Here is a 23,626-nt window from a genome sequence, read left to right on the forward strand (position 1 = left end):
TAACCTCTACACTCTATTTCTGTTTGTAACCAGGGTGCTATCCATTCTGTTACTTGTCCCCTGACTTCCACTTGATTTGATCTTAGTCACAGGCATACTAGGCAGTATGTTATCACAGCCCGAATGAAAGCCTAACTGTGTTACATATACTCTCCCTCTCTTTGGACATCATGCCCTGGAAGCACATTGGCAACCATGGACCTCTGTGATATTCTTGGCAAATACTGCAGGGGTTTGTAGTTCCCTTCTGCTGATGGCTGACCAGGAAACTCCCACTTTTACCACCCGCCATAGGTGTGTATTGTTGTTGTGGTTGTTTCACTTCCCACACTGACTGATGCTCAAAGCAGATTTTCATTTGTTTCCAGAGCAGGAATTTTTCCTGGAACAGGTCACTAGTCTGTTGCCAGAGGTCTATAACACGAGGGGCACCACTCTACATCAAACATGGCTGATCAGGAGTCTCTACCGTTCTTACCACTTGTACAATGGAGGGATTTTGCAGGTTGATACTCAATCCAGTTCCTATGCCTGTAACTCCAAGTATTTATCCCACTTGTCCCCTGACATTGAGGAGCAATTTCACATGGCCAATTAACCTAACCCGCACATCTGTGGAGTGTGGGGGAAACCAGAGCAGCTGGAGAAAACATGATGACACAGGAAGGACATGCAAAGTCCACACAGACATTCATCCGAGGCCGGAATTGAACCCGGGTCCCTGGCACTGCGAGATAGCAGTGCCAACTTAAGCCAAGTTGTGACACAGTTTCCATGGCAATCAAGTCCTGAAGTGAGACTTGAACCTAAAGCTTCTAGCCCAGAGGTGGGGACAGCACTGTCACAATCTTTTCTGTACTACATATATTAGATTAACTTTAACTAGCCTTCCTGTTACTTGTTGAAAGATTAGTTGAAGATGATCTGGAATCCATGTGACCATTCTCTTTTACATTTTCAGTTTCCAGGGCTGGGATTCTCCAGCCGTGTTCGCCCCAAAACTGGGGACTCCCACCTGAGGTCACTGGACCTTAGTGTGGTCCACACACACCACCTCCACCACGCCCCCCGCCACCCCACAACAATTTCCATGGTGAGTGGGACAGGAGAATTCCCTCCCAGATGTTTTCCTGTTACTTGCAGAGCGTGTTATCAGCTGGAACGTAATGCCTAAAAACAGATTCAACCTTAATTCTCAAAGGAGCTTGGGACAAATGCATCGAAGGACAATGGGAAAAGAGCCAGTTCCAAATGTGGTCTGCTACAGCACTTTGAAGGCTTTGAACACAGTCACCCATAGTTATTATTAGCTCAGTTGGAAAACAATATCATACCAAAGCAAGACGTGGTGAATACTGTTGATGTTTCACAAAATACAGCTAAAAAAAATCCTTCCTCTACAAGCAATTAAAAACGATAGCATTTCAACTTTAGCAGGTTACTCACAAAATCACAACCATTTGTGGAACTAATTGGATAACCCCACCAGTCTGGACAACCACAATGGGCTGAATGGCTTCCTTCTGTGCCACCTCATTCTATGATGCTATTATTTTTAAATAAAGATCTAATTATCTTCATTGTTTCTAGCACTAATGACAATTCAAATTCCCTGGAGTTGTGTCACCTCTTCGCTTTGTTTCTTTTAGTATGTGCAGATGAAATCCATGCAGACTGGGGTAGGTTGGGTAATGGACAGATTTACCTTTTATAAGTTTTCTTGCTTTTCCTTTGGTTTTCGTTGTGATCATATCTCTTCATCCACCTATAATGTTTCACTGTTGTTGAATTTTATTATTGATCTGAATATATTCCTCCCAAATTCTACTAATTACCACTTTAAACATTTTTCACTGCTGTTTTATCACTTAACTTGTCAATATTTTTTCCAGATTCCAAAGCCCTTAAAACTATTGTCTCCTATCTATTACTTATTTAAGTCTTTTTCAAACTTTATCTTAACATGTTTTGATTGCTAGATGTTTCACCATGGATTCTTATTTTATCTGCTCTATTTTCCAGTACTACATCCAGTGTTCTGGTGAGCTTTTTATACTTTAGTTCACAAAGGAGTCCCATACACAGTGTAAAAATATCATTCTCTTTTCTCTACCTCTTGCCAGTTTATTTGAGATTTTTCATGGAATTTTTCTATGTAATTTAGTGTTTCTTAGATTTGCTCACATATTTCATCTTCCAATTCTGTTCCATTTTTAGCTGGTTTGTAGAACACCCTATTAGTGTGATGAATCCTTTCTTATCTTTTATATCAATGCTGTTTCTATCTTAATGTTAGTTATGTTCCTTTTTCTTGATGCCATTACAATGTCTGCAATTAGTATAGCTACCCACCTCCTTTTTCTTTCCCTAATCCTTCCTAAATATTTTACAACTAACTGCTTGGGAACATCTGGAGGTGACCCCTTGCTGTCATGGCTTTAGCACAGAGGCATTAATGTTTTTACTGTTCTTATTTTAGATTATATCAATGCTTGTTGTATATTAGACAACTCTCTTTGAAAGAATCATTTTTTTTTTCGAGATCAAGTAATGTTTTCAGTAACACTACTCAGGAAAGGAATAGTAAAACACTGACTGTTAATTATTTTCAGCTACTGGACCTGTTCACAGAGATGTAACTCAAGTCTTCAAGAGTAAATAGTGCATCAGATCATCAGACCTTATTTGAATTTTAAAGCTACTGAGTAAAATTATGTAACAAAACAAACAAATATATTAATAAGTGATGTAACAGTTATATAGAATTGACATTTTTCCAGGTACTTCTCAACTAAACTCTGTGAATAAGTTTTGTACTTAAGCAATGTTTCTTTATGCTTTATTTAACCTCTGGTTTCTCCTCTCAGAATTTTCAGGTTGATCCCTGAACTCGAACACAACAGGGAGGAATTATGATTTTGGATAATATTGAAAAAGTGATATCGGTTCAGCCAGACGTACTCTCCTTGTAACCATTGCAAACAATAAACGGGAAAGGTGTTTAATGTGTGAGCCCTCCCCTTCCCCCAAACCCTATATTGCACAATTTATATCCACATCCAGTGTCAGACTTCACTCCAATCACATTTTAGAACACCTCAGAAGAGAGTTCCTGAATTTTGACTTTGAGCATTTGATCAAACTGATCACATCAGGCAACATGGAAAACTTTAAGTTATTCCTTTCTCGGGCCTGTGACCAATAAATGTTGCAGTTTTTTTGACTGAACAAAGGGGCATCAATCCAAACTACAGCCAAGTGTTATTTTCTTAAATCTGGTTATGTACTGTGGCTTAATTTAAAGAAACAAGCATCAAAGCAAAACTAAACAGAATGTCCTCACCCTAGTGAGCACCAGCTTCTGCAGAAGCAGCTGTGTATTTCTGCTCAACTATTAGAGAAATACTACAGGCCGTGGTGGACAATGCTGTCCCATTTAAGAGGTCACAAGTACAGGTTGAGAGGTGGTGAGGAGCAGTGGAGGATCTTTAACGAGATTTTTCTTGGTACTCAGCAGAAATTTATTCCGATGGTCAAAAAGGACTGTAGGAGGAGAGGTAATAAGCCGTGGATAACGAAGGAGGTGAAGGAAAGTGTTAAATTAAAAGTGGAGGCATTTAGAGTAGCTAAGAGTAGTGGGCGAGAAGAGGATTGGGAGAGGTTTAAATGTCAACAAAGATTGACAAGGAAGTTGATAAAGAAGGGTAGGAGAAACTATGAAGCTGGGCTAGCGCTTAATATAAAAAAGGATAGCAAGAGTTTTTACAAATATATAAAAAGGAAGAGGCTGGCTAGGGTGAAAGTTGGTCCTTTAGAGGATGAGAAGGGGGACTTAGTGGTAGGGGATGGGGAAATGGCTGAGGTCTTGAATAACTTTTTTGTTTCGGTCTTCACGGAGGAGGGCGTGAATAATTTGCCGGATGTTAGAGATGGAAAGGTGGTAGGACTGGAGGGTCTCGATGACATTGCTGTTACTAGAGAGGCAATGCTCGACAGACTGGAGGGACTGATTGTGGACAAGTCCCCAGGACCGGATGGAATGCATCCAAGGGTCCTGAAAGAAATGGCGGAGGTGATAATGGATGCCTTGGTGGTTATTTTCCAGACGTCGCTGGATTCCGGGGAAGTGCCGGAAGATTGGAAAACGGCTAATGTTACGCCGTTGTTTAAGAAGGGTGCCAGGCAAAAGGCGGGGAATTATAGGCCTGTTAGTTTAACGTCTGTGGTAGGTAAAATGTTAGAATCCGTCATCAAGGAGGAAATAGTGAGGCATCTTGAGGGGAATTGCTTGATAGAGCAGACGCAGCACGGTTTCGTTAAAGGGAAGTCGTGTCTGACAAATTTACTGGAGTTCTATGAGGATGTGTCTAGGGCGGTGGATAGAGGAGAGCCGGTGGATGTGGTCTTTCTTGATTTTCAGAAGGCGTTTGACAAGGTACCTCACAAGAGGTTATTGCAGAAGGTAAGGGGGCATGGAGTTGGGGGTAGGGTGTTAGTGTGGATAGAGGACTGGTTGTCAAATAGGAGGCAGAGAGTGGGGGTCAATGGGTGCTATTTGGATTGGCGGTTGGTGGCTAGTGGAGTGCCCCAGGGGTCGGTGCTGGGGCCTCAGCTATTTACCATTTATCTGGATGATCTGGAGGAGGGAACCGAGTGTAGGGTGTCGAAATTTGCTGATGACACCAAAATTGGTGGAAAGGCAAATTGTGCGGAAGGTGGTGAGAGTCTACAGAAGGATCTAGATAGGCTGGGCGAATGGGCCAGGAAATGGCAGATGGAATTTAATGTTGGCAAGTGAGAGGTGGTCCACTTTGGTAGGAATAATGGTAGGAAGGATTATTACTTACGTGGAGAAAAACTGCAGCAGGCGACGGTGCAGAGGGACCTCGGGGTCCTTGTGCATGAGTCGCAAAAACCCAGCTTGCAGGTGCAGCAGGTGGTCAGGAAGGCGAATGGGATGCTGGCCTTCATAGCAAGGGGGATTGAATATAAAAGTAGGGAGGTCTTGCTGCGGCTGTATAGGGCATTGGTGAGGCCGCAGCTGGCGTACTGTGTGCAGTTTTGGTCGCCGTACTTACGCGAGGATATTTTGGCCTTGGAGGGAGTGCAGAGGAGGTTTACTAGGCTGATGCTGGAGTTGAGGGGGTTGAGCTATGAGGAGAGGCTGAATAAATTAGGCTTGTACTTGTTAGAGTTTAGAAGAATGAGGGGAGATCTCATTGAGACGTATAAGATGATGAATGGGATGGATAGGATAGAGGTGGAGAGACTCTTCCCGCTCAGAAAGGATAGTAGGACTAGGGGGCACAGCCTCAAGATAAAGGGGGGGCGGTTTAGAACGGAGTTGAGGAGGAACTTCTTCACTCAAAGGGTGATGAATCTCTGGAATTCTCTGCCCGTTGAAGTGGTGGAGGCTACCTCACTAAATATTTTTAAGACGCGGGTTGATGGGTTCTTGATAAGAGAGGGGATTAAGGGTTATGGGGAGAGGGCGGGAATGTGGAACTGAGCCAAGACAGATCAGCCATGATATTATTGAATGGCGGGGCAGGCTCGAAGGGCTAGTTGGCCTACTCCTGCTCCTATTTCTTATGTTCTTATGAGAGGAACGACTTCTCGCAGAGGGTGGTGAATTTGTGAAACTACCTGCCTCATAGTGCGGTTGAGTCTGAATCATTAATTGGTTTCAAGAAGTAGATGTATTTTTGATAAAAAATGAGTTGAAGTGATATGGGGAACAGAAAGGGACATGGAGAGGTCAGACATGATCTGATTGAATGGCAGAGCAGGCTCGAAGGATTGAACTGCCTACTTCTGCTCCTAATTCCCATGTTGCTCTGTTCCTATTGCTGAATTGCCAATAATTGATCCATGTGGTGACATATCAGAAATTGTACAACTCAGGACAGTAAAAAAATCATGAATTTTATTATGGGTCTCACCTACTCCAGTAAATATTGTATTACTGTACAGCTAGTATATAGCATATAGATGAAGCAGAAAAAGGGTGCATCTGACAGATGTCAGGTTGATAACATGAGTGATATTCTGGATAAATATAGAAAGTTGAAAGGGGAAGTGAAAAAGGGAGGCAAAGAGAGAGTATGAGAGAAGACTGTCATCTAACATAAAAGGCAATCCAAAGTGATATAAATAGTGAGAGGGTCATTCAGGGGATTTGAGACCAATTAGGGATCTAAAAGGAGATCTACACATGGAGGTAGAGGGCATGGCTGAAATACTAAATGAATACTTTGCATGTGTCCAAGGGAGAGGATGTTGTCAAAGTTATGTTGAAAGAGGTGGCTTTTGCTTTTGTCTATTTGGACAGTGTACAGAAAAGGTGCAAATCAGACTGCAAGGTTCACATGTTTCTCTTGCATGTGGGTTTGATGAGGTTGAGCGAGATAAATATCCAGTGTTTAAAAAAAATACAAAAGCTGGGAAAGTATTATTTAAAGCAGAATTGATAAACATTGATATAGCAGATCATACAAAACAAAGGCATTCCCACGCGACAGTGGGATTTGTTTTGGATTGTCAAGACCTGAGGAGAATTGTGAAAAGTGAGGAAGATAAAAATATATTTCCTTCCTCCTCATGCTTGAATGTTGCTCCAATTCTTTCTATTCCATACTTTAATGAAACACACAAATATTTACCTGCACAGTTTTCTTTCTAATTTAAAGTTTATTTATTAATCACAAGAAGGCTTACGTTCACACTGCAATGAAGTTACGGTGAAAATCCCCAAGTCAATACACTCCAGTGCCTGTTCATGTACACTGAGGGAGAATTTAGCATGGCCAGTTCAACTAACCAGCTCATCTTTGGACTGTGAGGAAACTGGAGCACCTGGAGAAAATCCATGCATCTACAGGAAGAATGTGCAGACTCCACATAGAGACCCAAGCCGGGAATCAAATCCAGGTCCCTGGCACTGTGAGGTAGCAGTGCTAATCACTACGCCACCATGCTGTATAGTGATTTGTGGTTTGTCAGGAGCATAAGTTAATTACAGACAAGGAAGGCCATTCAGCCCATCTTAATTATCAATCTTCAGAGATCCCAACTGAGATTCTATGACTTGAAGAGGAAACGTTTAGCATAAATATTTCCAAATTTTCTGAAGTCTCACCTGTTGCTTACCAGAATGAGCAAGCCTGTTAACGCAAGAACTTTTAATTAAACTGACACAACTTCAAGAATTTGTTCTGCATGAAATATATTCAAGCACACTGCAAGGTGGTGGCTATTGGATATATTTTCTAAATCATAGAATCCCTACAGTGCAGAAGGAGGCCATTTGGCCCATCGAGACTGCACCGACAACAATCCCACCCAGGCCCTATTCCGTTAACCTCATGTACTCATCCCAATAACCCCCCTGACACTAAGGGGCAATTTAGCATGGTCAATCAACCTAACCCGCACATCTTTGGAGTGTGGGAGGAAACCGAAGCATCTGGCGGAAACCTGCGCTGACATGAGGAGAAAGTGCAAACTGCACATAAACTTCCGTGTGCCCTCTGTGCCCTCTTGGCATACAACCTTATGTTGCAAAGAAGATTGGGAAATCATGTTAGTTCCATTAAATAGCAGAAAACGTGGGAACATTTCAATCTGAGAACAGATGTTTGTAAGATCACCCCTATATATTCACTGTACTTTTTGAACAATTAAATGGAGCACCAGATGTCAGAGTCAAAGTCTTGTCTATATATGGCATACGTAAATACTTTCTTCTATTCATTCGTGGAACATGGGCACCACTGGCTGGCTAGCTTTTATTGCCCATCTCTCATTGCCTGAGGACAGTTGAGAGTCAACCACATTGTTGTGGATCTGGAGTCACATGTAGGTTAGAACCAGGTAAAGAAGGCAGATTTCCTTCCCTAAAGGACATTAATGAACCAAATGGGTTTTTCCAACAATTAACAATGGCTTCATGGTCATCAGTAGATTCTTAATTCCAGATTTTTTTATTGAATTCAAATTCCACCATCCACTGTGGCAGGATTCGAACCTGCGTCCCCAGAACATTTGCTGAGTTTCTGGATTAATAATCCAGCAATAATACAACTAGGTCATCACCTTCCCACTTGAGGCTCTTTGACAGTTATTCAGTTTATCTAATGAGTAGTTGAGTCATATGTTTATACCATGAAGGCCTCAGATTACATCCTTAATATGAGTTGGTTGACCTCAGTGTACAACGTGGTTGGAGAATTTTGGGTGGTTTTATTGGCATTGGGTGAGTGAAGGAGGGAAGTGCCGTGCTAACCTATTCCTATTGGCTATGTAGTGACCCCTGCTGGAAGTAGGGAAGTACAAAAGATTGAATGCTGGGTTTGGCCGCAATATCCCCTTGGACAAATAGCTTTCTGATGTCTACTGTCAAGACTCACACAATGGACACATCGACGCAACACCAAGACTGTTTTAATGAGTGGAGGGGAGAGATTTGTTTCACTGATTCTAGAAGCATTGTAACTTAATCAATTTTTCCAATAAAACTGAATATCAAGTAATGCCATTCCCAAAAGGAGCCATGTGTTGGGTGGGTAGGTGTCAGACATTCCATTTCCTCCCCACCTCCCTCTGATTAAGTCCAGGGTGGGAAAGCATTCATGGGTCACTTAGCAGCCTAGTTCTGTAACCGTTGCTGGTTTTCAACCTGTGGTAGGGAGCGGCACTCCTTATCCTGTGAGACTGCCCAGCAAACCCTGTCCTCATCTAGCTGGTGCCCCCCTAACCCAACATGAATGGCACCCCCTGCCCCACCACCCCCAGTAACCCCATCCCATCCCAATCACTGATCCTCTGGATATACAGGCACCCAGTGCATTACCAAGAGTGGCCATCCTTTAAGGGGTGCTGCCGAGTACTACAGAGCTGCCAGCCTCTGATTGACCAGCACCTCTCGGGGGCAGGATATCCGCCATGCGGGGGGTTTAAGTCAGTAGGAGAGCCCAACACTGTCCAGGCCAGTGCCTGATTTTCTTGGAATAAGATCAGTCCTTCATGGAAAAGTGACAGGGGCTCCCATCGGTTCTCTAACCCATGTTAGAGTCATAGCATCATACAGCGCAGATCGATCATACACGGCACATCAACTCTGTACCAACACATTCAAAACACCTGAACTCACACTTAATCCCATCTGCCAGCACTTGGCTCATAGCCCTGAATGTTATGATGTGCCAAGTGTTTATCCAAATACTTTACAAAGAATATGAGGCAACCCACCTCTACCACAATCCCAGGCAGCACATTCCAGACCGTCACCACCGTCTGAGGAAAAAAGTTTTTCCTTATATTCCTGTTGCCGCCATGAAATTCTGCCCGTTGACCATAATGCATGAAGGCATATTACTTCCAATTTAAAACAAAAGGCTATTCTGTAAAAAATTGTTAAAATACTAAAACAATTATATTATTGATGTGATTCTGCAATATTTATTTTAAGCCACTAACTCTATTTCTGTTTCTTCCATGTTTTGATGAAGGTAAATTAAACTGCCATCATGCTTTCACCCTGTGTTTAATCATTGGTATCATTAAGTACAAGCTAGGTGGAAAATAATCCAGGGCATACAATTTTAAACATTATTTAGCCTTATGGTTTGAAAGGTCTCCTCCTTCTGTGACTTACTAGATAAATGCACTGAGCTTTCATAACCAAAGAAAGTTCAGGCCTGATCCGAGTCTTTGTTGCATTAACCTCAGCCCATGTGGGGGTAGTGGCCTTTGTAAATAGCCTCAGAACCCTCAGAATGAGGAACAGAAGATTAAAGGCAAGTTCCTGGTAGCTATCACTGACCATTATGGTTCTTCTGGACTCTGCTTGCATTTGCTTGTTGATTGAAGGAGAGGATTAGGATTAGTTGAGACAACCTTGCCCCTCCCCCTCCCTATCCTCCAGTCTGTTGACATTCAGTGCAGGTTCATGCATAAACAATACGCATATATACTCATGTGGGATGCTACCATTTGTGGAACTGCACCCTAACATGAGTCACTGTTGGAAATTAATGGGGCGGAGGAAAAAGTGGAGGACAAAAGATTCCCAAACAAGGGAATGAAAGCAGTTTCGGGTGGATTTTATATATCCTGAAATATAAAATGGATTTGCCTGAACTAGAATATTTAATTATATATGATTACAGGAAGCATTAAGTGGAGCGCACAAGTGTCCATTTATTCTTGGCAATAACCCTTTCACTGGTTTGTTGTTGTAGAAAATGGTGTTGCAGAAACATTATATGAACGTACCAGTTAGGAGCAGGAGTAGGCCATACGGCCTTGCCACCATTCAATATGATTGTGATCTAGCTGTAACCTCCTGCCTATCCCTGATAACCTTTCATCCACTTGTTTATCAAGCATCCATCCATTTCTGCCTTGAAAACATTCAAAGATTCTGCTCCCACTGCAAAAACTCACTCCCTCTGAGAGAAAAAAAATTCTCATTTGTCTAAAATGGGCAACCGCTGATTTTTAAACAATGAGCCCAAGTTCTAGATTGTCCAACAAGAGAAGGTACCTCTTCACATCCAAGCTGCCAATACACCTCAGAATCTTATGTGTTTCAATCAAGTTGCCTCTTTTTCTTCTAAACAAGCCTATCCCAGCCAATCTTTTCTCGGAAGACAATCCTCCCAATACTGATAATAGTCTAGGAAACCTTCTGTTAACTGCTTCTAATGCACCTACACCCTTTCTTAAATAAGGAGACCAATATTGTACACAGTATCCCTGAGGTGGTCTCACCAATTGTCCTGTACAATTAAAACATAAACTCACATCTTTTATTTTCAATTTCCTTCACAATAAACAATAACATTCTATTAGCTTTCCTAATTACTTGTCTATCTACATGTTTGCCTTTTCTTATTCATGGACTAGGACACCCTGATCCCTCTGAAGTTCAGAGCTCTGCAATCTCTCATCATTTAGGTATTATGCTTTTTTTTTATTCTTCCTGCCAAAACAGACAGTTTCACATTTGCTCACATTTTTCTTCATTTACCAGATCTTTGCCCATTCAACCCATCTCTGTCCTTTGTAATCTCCTTACATATTTTTCATACTTACTTTACTACCAACTTTTGTGGCATCAGCAAATTCAGCAACCACTCTTTTGTTCACTTCATCCAAGTGATTTATCTATATTGTAAAAAGTTGAGGCCCCAGAACTGATCCCTGTGACACACCAAATCGTCACACCCTGCCAATCAGAAAAGGTGCCATTTATAGCTACCTTCTGTTTCCTGTTAGCTGGCCAATCTTCTATCCATGTTACTCACCACACCTTAAGCTTTTCTTTTCCATAATAATCAAATCACATTATAACATGTTCCCTGGAAATCTAAGTACAGTTTTGTTTATTCATTCATGGAATGTGGGCATTGCTAACAAGGCCAGCATTATTATTGCCCTTGAACTGAGTGGCTTGCTAGGTTATTTCAGAGGATATTTAAGAGTTTATAGAATCACATAATCCCTACAGTACAACAGGATGTCACTTGGTCCATTGAGTCTGCACAGAGCACAATCCCACCCAGGCCCTATCTCTGTAACCCCACACATTTACCCTGCTAATCACCCTGACACTAGGGTCAATTTAGCATGGCCAATCAACCTAATTCACACATCTTTGGATTGCGGGAAGAAACCAGAGCCCGAGGAAACCCATGCAGATATGGGGAGGAAAAGCAAATTCTACACAAACAGCAATCGAGGCTGGAATTAAACCTGGATCCCTGGTGCTGAGAGGCAGCAGTGTTAACCACTGTGCCATCGTGCTGCCCTGTACATTGCTGTGGGTCTGAAGGCACATGTAGGCAGACCAGGTAAGGAAGGCAGAGGACATTAGTGAACCAGTTGGATTATTATGACAAAGGTTTAATCGTCATCATTAGACCTTTAACTCCAGATTTTGTATTGGATTTAAGTTTCATCATCTGCCATGGTGGGATTCAAACCTAGGTCCCCAGAGCATTATCCTGGGTCTCTGGATTATCAGTCCAGGGACAATACCACTACGCCACCATTTCCCCAGTACATCCATTAGTTCCCCTTTAACCACATCACAGGATAACTTCTTCAAAGAACTCCAATAAATTGCTTAAACATGATTTCCCTTTCACAAAACTCCAACAATTTGCTAAGTACCACATTCCTGGTGATTGTAATTTTCCCAAGTTCCTCTCTCCCTTCCATTTCCTGATTTACAGCTATTTCTGGGATATTACTTGTATCCTCCACAGTGAAGACTGTATCACATTCCTGGCTGAATTATAGTACAAATAAACTGGTTTCTGCAACCCTCAAGCTACTTCTTATGCTATGTTAATTATATTGTTAACATTAAGGATAAATAGATGCAGAGTATTAAATTATTAAATATGTTGGTAAGTAGGAGGCAGAGACATGTAAAGCTGCAATTTAAACAAAAGATGCTGGATAAACTCAGCATCTGTGGACAGAGAAACAGAGTTGATTTTTCAAGTCTAATATGATTCTGATGAAGTGCAATATTAGACCCAAGACTTTGCGTGGGATTTTCCATTCCTGCTGCAGTGTGCTTTCTGGCAGTGGAGGTGGCCCACCATTGGCCACTACTAGGATCTTCCCATCGCACCGCTGTCAATGGGGTTTCCTGGTGTTTGCATCCTCTGTTGCTGGGAACCCATGGCAAAGGGGTCACCATCAGCAGGAATGGAAGATCCACTGGGAATGGCTAGAAAATCTTGCCTTTTACCCCTGTTTCTGTCATCACAGATGCTCATGATGTGGATATGCCGGCGTTGGACTGGGGTAAACACAGTAAAAAGTCTGACAACACCAGGTTTAAGTCCAACCAATTTATTTGATAGTGAACTCTCCAGTCACCTGAAGAAGAGGGAAACCCCTCGAAAGCTAGTGAGTTCACTATCAAATAAATCGGTTGGACTTAAACCTGGTGTTGTCAGACTTTTTACTGTGATCACAGATGCTGCCAGAGCAGCTGAACATTTCAAGCATTTTCTGTATGATTTCCAGAATCAGCAGTATTTTGCATTTATTATTGCTGCATTCTACGGATACATCTACAATCATGAAAAGGATCTGTATGTAGTTTTGTACTTAACAGTAAGAAGTCTCACAACACCAGGTTAAAGTCCAACAGGTTCTGCTCCTTTGTCAGGTGAGTGGGATTTCAGTTCACAAACAGGGCATATAAACACTAGCTCCGAAAGCTAGTGGTTTTTGCTACCAAATAAATCTGTTGGACTTTAACTTGGTGTTGGAGACTTCTTATGTGTTTACCCCAGTCCAATGCTGGCATCTCCACATCTCGTTTTGTACTTCACCATGTGGCTTGGATCCATTTAGCACTTCTGAACTGTGCAGTAAAGTTGGACTCCACAGGAACATTACATGGCTTTCCTCAAGTTACATCTCTATGTAATCTAAATCTATTGCCCAGATATGATAGTTTACTATCTACATAACATCATGTATAAAGTTTTTGAGGGCTACTGTAATTTTAAGTTAAATGATTGAAAAAAAGATGTCTGAGTTAGATACTAACCATGACCTTTCAACTTTAGAAACTGAGCTTGAAATCAGCCCAATGAAAGTCTCCTCTGGTGGGTACAAAGTTCTGAGTGAAATGGGTTTCAATCGGCCTGGTTGCACAGTGGTTAGCATTGCTGACTCACTGCGCCAGGGACTCAGGTTCGATTCCTGGCTTGGGTCACTGTCTGTGTGGAGTTTGTACATTCTCCCCTGTTTGGGTGGGTTTCCTCCAGGTGCTCCAGTTCCCTCCCACAGTCCATAGATGTGCAAGTTAGGTGGATTGGCTATACTAAATTGCCCCTTACTGTCAAGGGACTAGCTAGTGTAAATGCATGGGGTTTAGGGCCTGGGTGAGATTGTGGTCAGAGCACTTGATGAGCTCATAGAGGCTTACAGCATGGAAAGAGGCCCTTCGGCCCAACTTGTCCATGCCGCCTTTTCTCTTAAGCCTCTAAGATAGCCCCAGTTGCTTGCATTTGGCCCATATCCCTCTATACTCATCTTACCCATGTAACTGTCTAAATGCTTTTTAAAAGATAAAATTGTACCCGCCTCTACTACTACCTCTGGCAGCTTGTTACAGATGCTCACCACCTTCTGTGTGAAAAAATTGCCCCTCTGGACACTTTTGTATCTCTCCCCTCTCACCTTAGACCTATGCCCTCTAGTTTTAGATTCCCCTACCTTTGGGAAAAGATATTGACTATCCAGCTGATCTGTGCCCCTCATTATTTATAGACCTCGATAAGATCACCTCTCAGCCTTCTACACTCCAGGGAAAAATGTCCCAGTCTATCCAGCCTCTCCTTATAACTCAAACCATCAAGTCCCAGTAGCATCCCAGTAAATCTTTTCTGCGCTCTTTCTAGATTAATAATATCCATTCTATAATAGGGTGACCAGAACTGTACATAGTATTCCAAGCGTGGCCTTACCAATGTCTTGTACAACTTCATCAAGACGTCCCAACTCCTGTATTCAATGTTCTGACCGATGAAACCAAGTATGCCGAATGCTTTCTTCACTACTCTGTCCATCTGTGACTCCACATTCAGTGAACTATGAACATGTAATCCTAGATCTCTTTGTTCTATAACTCTCCCTAACGCCCTACCATTAACTGAGTAAGTCCTATCTTGGTTCAATCTACCAAAATGCATCACCTTACATTTATCTAAATTAAACTCCATTTGCCATTCATCAGCCCACTGGCCCAATTGATCAAGACCCCATTGCAATCCTAGATAACCTACTTCACTGTCCATAATGCCACCAATTTTGGTGACATCTACAAACTTACTAACGATGCCTCCTATATTCTCATCCAAATCATTAATATAAATGACAAATAACCAATCCCCGAGGCACACTGCTGGTCACAGGCCTCCAGTTTGAAAAAAAACCCTCAACAACCACCCTCTGACTTCTGTCATTAAGCCAATTTTGTATTCATTTAGCTACCTCACCCTGGCTCCCGTAAGATTTAACCTTATGCAACAACCTACAATGCAGTATCTTGTCAAAGGCCTTGCTAAAGTCCATATAGACAACATCAACTGCACTGCCTTCATCTACCTTCTTGGTTACCTCTTCAAAAAACTTAATCAAATTTGTGTGACATGATTTCACTCACAAAACAATGCTGACTGTACCTAATCAGTCCTCGCGTCTCTAAATGCCTGTAGATCCTACGTCTCAAAGTACCCTCTAACAACTTGGCCACTACAGATGTGAGGCTCACCAGTCTGTAGTTCCCAGGCTTTTCCCTGCAGCCCTTTTTAAACAAAAGCACATTTGCCACCCTCCAATCTTCAGGCACCTTACCCGTGACTATCAAAGATTCAAATATATCTGCTAGGGGACCCACAATTTCCTTTCTAACCTCCCACAACATCCTGGGATACACTTCATCAGGTCCTGGGAACCTTGGCATTTAACTTGATGCACTTTAAGACTCCCAGCACCTCCTTCTCTGTTATACGTACACTCCTCAAAACATCTCTATTTATTTCCCCAAGTTCCCTAACATCCACGCTTTCTTCAACAGTAAATACTGATGAGAAATATTCATTTAGGATCTCACCCATCTCTTGTGGATCCTCACATAGATGACCTTGTCGATTCTTAAGCGGCCCTACTCTCTCCCTAGTTACTCTTTTGCCCTTTATGTATTTGTAGAAGCTCTTTGGATTCTCCTTTGCCTTATCTGCCAAAATAATCTTGTGTCCCCTTTTTGCCCTCCTGATTTCTCTCTTAACTCTACTCCTACGCCCCTATACTCTTCAAGGGATTCACTTGATCCCAGCTGCTGATGCATGTCATTTCCCTCTTCCTTTTTCTTGACTAGGGCTTCAATATCCCGAATCATCCAGGGTTTCCTATTTCTACCAGCCTCGCCCTTCATTCTAAGAGGAATGTGCTTATCCTGAACCTTGGTTAACACACTTTTGAAAGCCTCCCACTTACCGGCCATCCCTTTGCCTTCCCACAGAATCCCCCAATTAACTGTTGAAAGTTCCTGCCTGATACCATCAAAATAGACCTCGCCCCAATTTAGAATTTCAACTTTTGGGCCAGGCCTATCATCTCCATAGCTATCTTAAAACTAATAGAATTATGGTCACTAGTCCCAAAGCGATCCCTCACTAATACTTCCGTCACCTGCCCTTCCTTATTTCCCAAGAGGTGGTCAAGTTTTGCCCCTCTCTAGTCGGGCCATCCACATACTGAATGAGAAATTCCTCCTGAATACACTCAACAAATTTCTCTCCATTCAACCCGCTAATACTATGGCTATCCCAGTCAATGTTGCAAAAGTTAAAATCTCCTACTATTACCACTCTATTTTTCTTGGAGCTATCTGTAATCTCCTTACATATCTGCTCCTCAATTTCCCCTTAACTATTTGGGGGCCTATAGTACAACCCTATCAAAGTGATTTCCCCCTTTTCATTTCTCAGTTCTACCCATATAGACTCAGTGGCCAAACCCTCGGATATATCCCCTCTCAGTACGGCCATGATGCTTTCCCTAATCAAAAGTGTAACTCCCCCTCCCCTCTTACCTCCTGTTGTATCTGTCCTATAGCATCTGTACCCTGGAACATTGAGCTGTCAGTCCTGACCCTCCCTTAGCCATGTTTCAGTAATTGCTATAATATCCCTATAATGTACCCATCAATGCCCTGAGTTCATCTGTCTTTCCCGTCAGGCCTCTTGCATTGAAATAAATGCACTTTAATCTGGACTTCCCTTTGTCTCTGTCTTGCTTTTGCCTGATCTGTCTGGTATTAGGATTACTAACACTGCATTTACTACTTAATGTGCTCTCTTTAATTTCAGTGCTATCCTCAAGCTTCTCTTCTGTCTCCCTACTGCTTTGGGTTCCACCCCCCCCCCGCCAAACTATTTTAAACCCTCCCAAGTGGCTCTAGAAAATCTCCCCGCCAGGATATTAGTGCCCCTCCAGTTCAGGTGTAACCCTCCCTCTTGAACAGGTCACCCCTTCCCTGGAAGAGATCCCAATGATCCAAAAATCTATATCCCTGCCCCCTGCACCAGCTCTCCTGCCAAGCATTCATCTGCTTAATCTTCCCATTCCTACTCTCACTAGCATGTGGCACTGGTGGTAGTGTAGAAATTATTACCTCCGATGTCCTGCACATTAGCCTTCTGCCTAACTCTCTACATTTACACTTCAGGACCTCATCCCTTTTCCTACTTATGTCATTAGTACCAATATATACAACGACTTCTGGCTGCTCACCCTCCCCCTTAAGAATGTCCTGCAACCTTTCAGAGATGTCCTTGACCCTGGTACCAGGTAAGCAACACATCATCCCGGAGTCTCAGTTGCAGCCACAGAAACGCCTGTCTGTGCCTCTAACCATTACTACTGCTCACTTGCACTTTGCCTGACCCTGTTCTACAGTAGAACCAGCTGCGGTGCCACAAGCTGGTGTCTTCTTCTGACAGGCTATCCCCCTCAACAGTATCCCAAACAGTATACCTGTTTGAAAGGGGAATAGCCACAGGAGACTCCTGCACTACCTGCTTTTGTCTCCTAGTAGTCACCCATCCACCGGACTGAACCTGTGATGTGACAACCTCTCTGTGACTAGTGTCTATCAGGCTCTCTGCCTTAGGTATGCTCCACAGTGCACCCACCTGCTGCTCCAACCGAACAATGGGAGGAGCTGCAGCTGGATACACTTCCTGCAGATAAAGTTGCCAGGGAGTCTAGATTGCTTCTCAATTTCCCACCTCTGGCAGGAGGAGCATACCACTGCCCTAGCTCCCATACTGCCCTTATACAGGTAAAAAGATAAAAAAACTCAACTCACCTTTCGCCTTGCTTGTGGTCCTACTGGTGACTTTTCTTTTGGTTAGAGGAGGAGGTAAGGCTGAATGTAAGATTCTATAATTCTATAATCTATTAGTTAGTAAGTACGGGCTACAGTTTAAGATTATCAAGTGACATGCACAGAGGCCACTGATTGTGGTGAAAGGAAAATTGTCACTCTGAAACATTAAGGATCTTCTTCAAAGATTTGAGCTGAAACATAGAGTAGAGATTTCCAGGGAGGGAAGCTAGAGTTTGTGGCATTTTAAGTGCTATCTAGTCTCTGAAAGTACCAAACTAGAATACCTTATGCAGACACTTATTTCTGGTAGGAAGTGTGCTGGACACTATTTGTTAAAAGGTTTGTGTGGGCACACTAAATGCATGCAGAGCAGGCAGATCATAATACTCATTTGGATGTGCTGCTATTTTGGAGTTCTATACCACTATGCCCTCTGCATGGCTGATCACACAATCAAAAGCATGTAGAGCACTTCACCAGTCTTATTTAAAGGTATTGTCAACTATTTGCAGCTGGTTTCTTGATTTCTTCTTCTGGCTGCTGCTAGAATTATATCCAGTTTGGGTGCCTTTCAATAACTATTTAAAGTTAATGGTGTACAAACTGGTAATGAAGCACCTTTTGGGATATCAGTGCAAATCAGTTCTTCCCTGTTATGGGTGACCTAGCAGGCTTTCTGCTTGCCATTGAACAAGACTGGCAGAATGAGTAGAGGATTAACAGCAGGAAAACCGGCTGGAAGAGGGAGGAGGAGAGGGGGGGGGAAAGGCTCTCAGCAATGCCTCTACCCAGAATGACCAGCAAGTTCTCCTCCTAGGGGCTTTCCCCCTCCCTTTAATTCCTGCTACCTCCTGTTGTTGCTACCTTCTCCTGCAACAAGAAGGGATGTGTGTGAATGAACTTTGCAATATTTGGATGATGTAGCTGTCATGATTAAATAACCGTCTCTGTGTGCAGATTATGTCATGTGGCCTGCAGTAAAAAAGACAAATGGAATGTTGGCCTTTATATCGAGAGGATTTGGGTGTAGGGATAGGGATGTTTTACTGCAATTGTATAGGGCGTTGGTGAGGCCACACCTGGAATATTGTGTGCTGTTTTGGTGTCCTTATCTGAGGGAGAATGTCCTTGCTATAGAGGGAGTACAGCGAAAGTTTACCAGGCTGATTCCTGGGATGGCAGGTCTGTGATATGAGAAGAGACTAAGTTGGTTCGGATTATGTTCACTGGAGTTTAGAAGAGTGAGAGGGGATCTCATCAAAACTTATAAAATTCTAACAGGGTTAGACAGGGAGGATTCAGAAAGAATATTCCCAATAGTGGGGGAGTCCAGAACAAGGGGTCATAGTTTGAGGATGAGGGATAAACCTTTTAGAACTGAGGAGATAAGAAATTTCTTCATCCAAAGCGTGGTGAATGTGTAGAATTCACTACTACTGAATGTAGTTGAGACCAAAACATTGTGTCATTTCAAGAAGAAATCAGATATAGCTCTTGGGGTGAAAGGGATCAAAGGATATGGGAGGAAGGGGAGACCAGGATATTGAATTTGATGATCAGCCATGATCAAAATGAATGGTGAAATAGGCTCGAAAGGCTGAATGGACTACTCCTACTTCTAATTTCTATGAGCATGAGGGTGTGCTGCATGGATGTTAGATTTGAATCGAGATTGATAGAGATTGTTGGTGGATGAGTGATTTGGTTGTCAGGAATTAGCAGTGCATGAGACTGCAGTTGTTAGGCTGTGGCATTACGGCACTCCTGACCTCGACAACTTACATCAGATCACTAAACTTCTTTCAACATATCCAACTCCTTGGCACTACAGTCCTGACATTGAGCTCCACTGCTATCACTTGCCACTGCCTTCTGAACAATTGTCTACTAGACCTTTGTAAACATACAGAATACCTCTCCTTGTTTCTACTCCTTCAGTCAAGAACTCCAGTGTAGCTTGTGAAAACCATATCACACGTTCTGAAGGTGTTAAACCTTCCATGGTGCAATATTCAGAATGATCTCAATATCATCAGAAGCCACAACATTTGTCCCCTTTAAGAGGTGAAGGATAGCTTTTAGTAGTGCTAGACACTCAAGATATTGAGTCCCTTCTAAAGCATGCAGCCAATGGTGAGTGCAGGGACCACTCCCACACACAGAAATCTTGCAAATTGTGCAGACATCACAAAGTTTGCCTGCATTTTAATCTCTAGCCATTGGTTAATCATGCATTACAATCCCTGTGGCTGTTTTCAGGGTTAGCTAAACTGAACAGTGCTGCCTCATAGCTCCAGGGACCTGGGTTCAATCCTAGCCTTGGGTCACTGTGTGGAGTTTGCACATTCTCCCCGTATCTGCGTGGGTTTCCTCCAAGTGCTACGATTTTCTCCCACAGTCCGAAGATGTGTTAGGTTAGCTGAGAAATTGCCCCTTAGTGTCAGGGGGATTAGCAGGGTAAATATATGGAGTTATGGGAATGGGGCCTGGGTGGGATTGTTGGTGATACGAGCTTGATGGGCTGAATGACCTCCTTCTGCACTGTAGGGATTCTATGATTACAAAATGAGATTGTCTGGTTATTATCACATTACTGATTGTGGGAGTTTACTGTGAACAAATCGGCGGACCTGTTTCCCACATTACAGCAGTGCCTACATCTAAAAGTGCTTCACTGGCTGGAAGGGCGCTACATAAATGTAAATCATTCAACGTGGTGAAGGCGAGAACCCCTACCAAGAACCCGGAGCGGATCTAGATTGTGGAACGGTTCCAGTCACTTATGAGTATTTATTATTCTTCGGGGAAGGTGATGTAACGCAAACCACCTCTTCACAGAGCTTCGGCACTTGCTAATGAACACACACAGTTTTAAGTCGTATTTGCAGAAGTTCTTACCAGTCACGGCGTGGGGGATAGCAGTAATGAGAAGTTTTTGGTATTTCATCTTAATGCCGATGTCAGGATCTTGCATTGCCAGTATCACTTTCTCCATCTGCAAATAACAACAGAGAGAAATACACATATCAGAGGCAAAGTCAAAATCCGATACACCTTTATCCTCGGGCCAATATTACAAAGTAACTAGTTATTTTCTTACACAAGCAGTCCTCTCAAGTCACGGTGAGATAGGATGAATTCCGTGGACAGAGTCGGCCACATAAATCTGAGAATAACTTGTTTGCTCTGTGGGATTTCTTTATTAGCGCCGATCTAATCTCCAATTTTAAACCACCGACTATTTTGCGCCCCCGCCATATCGCTGAAATACTGTTAGAATGTTGCATTAAAACAACTTTTACTGATCCATTGTAATTAAATAAAATATAATTCACCCAAGCCTTTCTCCCCCCCAACCCCGCCAAGTTCTGTAACTGGAAAATGTATTTCCCGACCTATTGATGTGAATCTATTATAAACTATCCTTTCCCCTCTCTCCGCTGCTCAGAAAGTCCCTTCATTTCTTACTCAAACCTCAGAAGTCCACCCCAGCCTGTTCCGCCAGCCCTTACCTTGTTCAGACATGCCATTTGTATTGTGGCTGTGTGGATTCGAGCGCTGTGTATTGTCATGGTAAAGCGGGACTGGATCAGCTCCACTCTGCTTCCCCCCACCCGCCCCCCCTTGCCTGCTCCGCAGCGGCTCCCTCTGATTCAACCCGGGATATACCTGGCACAGCGCTCGGCAGTCCCGCCTATAGCCCTCACTGACTGACCAGTTTGCCTCACAAAGTGTCACTCGGGCCTGATCATAGAACAGCAAGAAGTCTCACAACACCAGGTTAAAGTCCAACAGGTTTTGGATCGGGAATTGGCTAGCAGATAGGAGACAGAGGGTGGTGGTTGATGGTAAATATTCGTCATGGAGTTCCGTTACGAGTGGTGTGCCTCAGGGATCTGTTTTGGGGCCACTGCTGTTTGTAATTTTTTATTAATGATCTGGATGAAGGTATAGTTGGGTGGATTAGTAAATTTGCTGATGACACCAAAGTCGGAGGTGTGGTAGATTGTGAGGAAGGGTGTCATAGTTTGCAGGAAGACTTGGACAGGTTGCAGCGCTGGGCTGAGAGGTGGCGGATGGAGTTTAATGCGGAGAAGTGTGAGGTAATTCACTTTGGTAGGAATGACAGATGTGTTGAGTATAGGGCTAACGGGAGGACTTTGAATAGTGTGGATGAACAGAGGGATCTAGGTGTATGTGTACATAGATCCCTGAAAGTTGGGAATCAAGTAGATAGGGTTGTTAAGAAGGCATACGGTGTCTTGACGTTCATTGGTAGGGGGATTGAATTTAGGAGTCGCAGCATCATGTTGCAACTGTACACAACTCTGGTGCGGCCGCACTTGGAGTACTGTGTGCAGTTCTGGTCCCCACATTACAGGAAGGATGTGGAGGCTTTAGAGAGGGTGCAGAGGAGGTTTACCAGGATGTTGCCTGGTATGGAGGGGAGGTCCTATGAGGAGAGACTGAGGGATTTGGGGTTGTTTTTGCTGGAAAGAAGGCAGCTAAGAGGGGATCTTATTGAAACATATAAGATGATTAGAGGTTTAGATAGGGTGGACAGTGATAGCCTTTTTCCTTGGATGGAGAAAGCTAGCACGAGGGGGCATGGCTTTAAATTAAGGGGGGGTAGTTATAGAACGGATGTCAGGGGTAGGTTCTTTACCCAGAGGGTGGTGAGGGATTGGAATGCCCTGCCTGCTGCAGTTGTAAATGCGCCTAGTTTGGGGGTGTTTAAGAGATCTGTGGATAGGTTTATGGACGAAAAAGGATTGGTTTAGGTTAGTGGGTCATTGTTTTTTAACTGGTCGGCGCAACATCGTGGGCCGAAGGGCCTGTTCTGCGCTGTAATGTTCTATGTTCTATCTGGCAGCACTAGCTTTTGGGGTCTCAAGCTCCTTCATCAGGTGAGTGAGGACTTGTATTCACAAACAGGACATATAAAGACACAAACTCAATTTACAAGATAATGGTTGGAATGTGAATCTTTACAGGCAATCAAGTCTTAAAGGCACAGACAATGTGAGTGAAATGTCACCTGATGAAAGAGCAGTGCCCCAAAAGCTAGGGGCTTTTGCTACCAAAATTTGTTTATTTATTTGGTAGCATGAGCTTTTGGAGTACTTCTTCATCAGGCAATGAAGGAACAGCCAAAAAGCTTGTGCTACCAAATAAACCTGTTGGACTTTAACCTGGTGTTGTGCAACTTAACATAAATTAGGTCCATTCAAAAGTCTGATGCCAGCAGGGAGGAAGCTGTTCGGTATGTGATCTCAGATTTTTGTAACTTTTCCCCAACAAAAGGGGATGGAAGACAGTATGTCTGGGGTGCATGGGGTCCTTGATTATGCTGACTGATTTTCTGAGGCAGTGGGAAGTGTAGACAGAGTCAATGGATGGGAGGCTGGTTTGCCTGATGAACTGGGCTTCATTCACAATGCTTTGTAGTTTTTTGCGGAATTGGTCAGATCAAGAGCCATACAAAGCTATGATACAACCGGATAGGATGCTTTCTATGGTGCATCTGTAAAAATTGGTGAGAATCATATCAGACAGGATGAAAACTACAGAAAAGGCAATGACTCAAACCCAAACTGTGACTTCTGTGTGAAACTAGTGGCAGCTGTGGCTATGGACCAAATGCTGGAAAATGGGATTAGATTAGTAGACACTTGATAGCCATTGCACACATGATGG

The 23,626-nt window shown here is 43.1% G+C and overlaps 1 protein-coding gene across 2 annotated transcripts in view; it reads right to left on the reverse strand.

The window, feature by feature from the left end:
* Positions 1-21,501, reverse strand: part of rgs11 (regulator of G protein signaling 11) — a 164,735-nt gene extending 143,234 nt beyond the window's left edge. For both annotated transcript variants that reach the window (XM_080206663.1, XM_080206664.1), the window contains exons 1-2: positions 21,442-21,501; positions 20,828-20,924 (exon numbers count right to left, since the gene is read on the reverse strand). In XM_080206663.1, the coding sequence (XP_080062789.1) occupies positions 20,828-20,924; positions 21,442-21,501 (157 nt within the window). The remainder of the gene's footprint in view (positions 1-20,827; positions 20,925-21,441) is intronic.
* Positions 21,502-23,626: the final 2,125 nt, after the last annotated feature.

This window comes from Carcharhinus amblyrhynchos, chromosome 18, assembly GCF_965287045.1.
Source record: "Carcharhinus amblyrhynchos chromosome 18, sCarAmb.v2.hapA, whole genome shotgun sequence".
Lineage (NCBI taxonomy): Eukaryota > Metazoa > Chordata > Chondrichthyes > Carcharhiniformes > Carcharhinidae > Carcharhinus > Carcharhinus amblyrhynchos.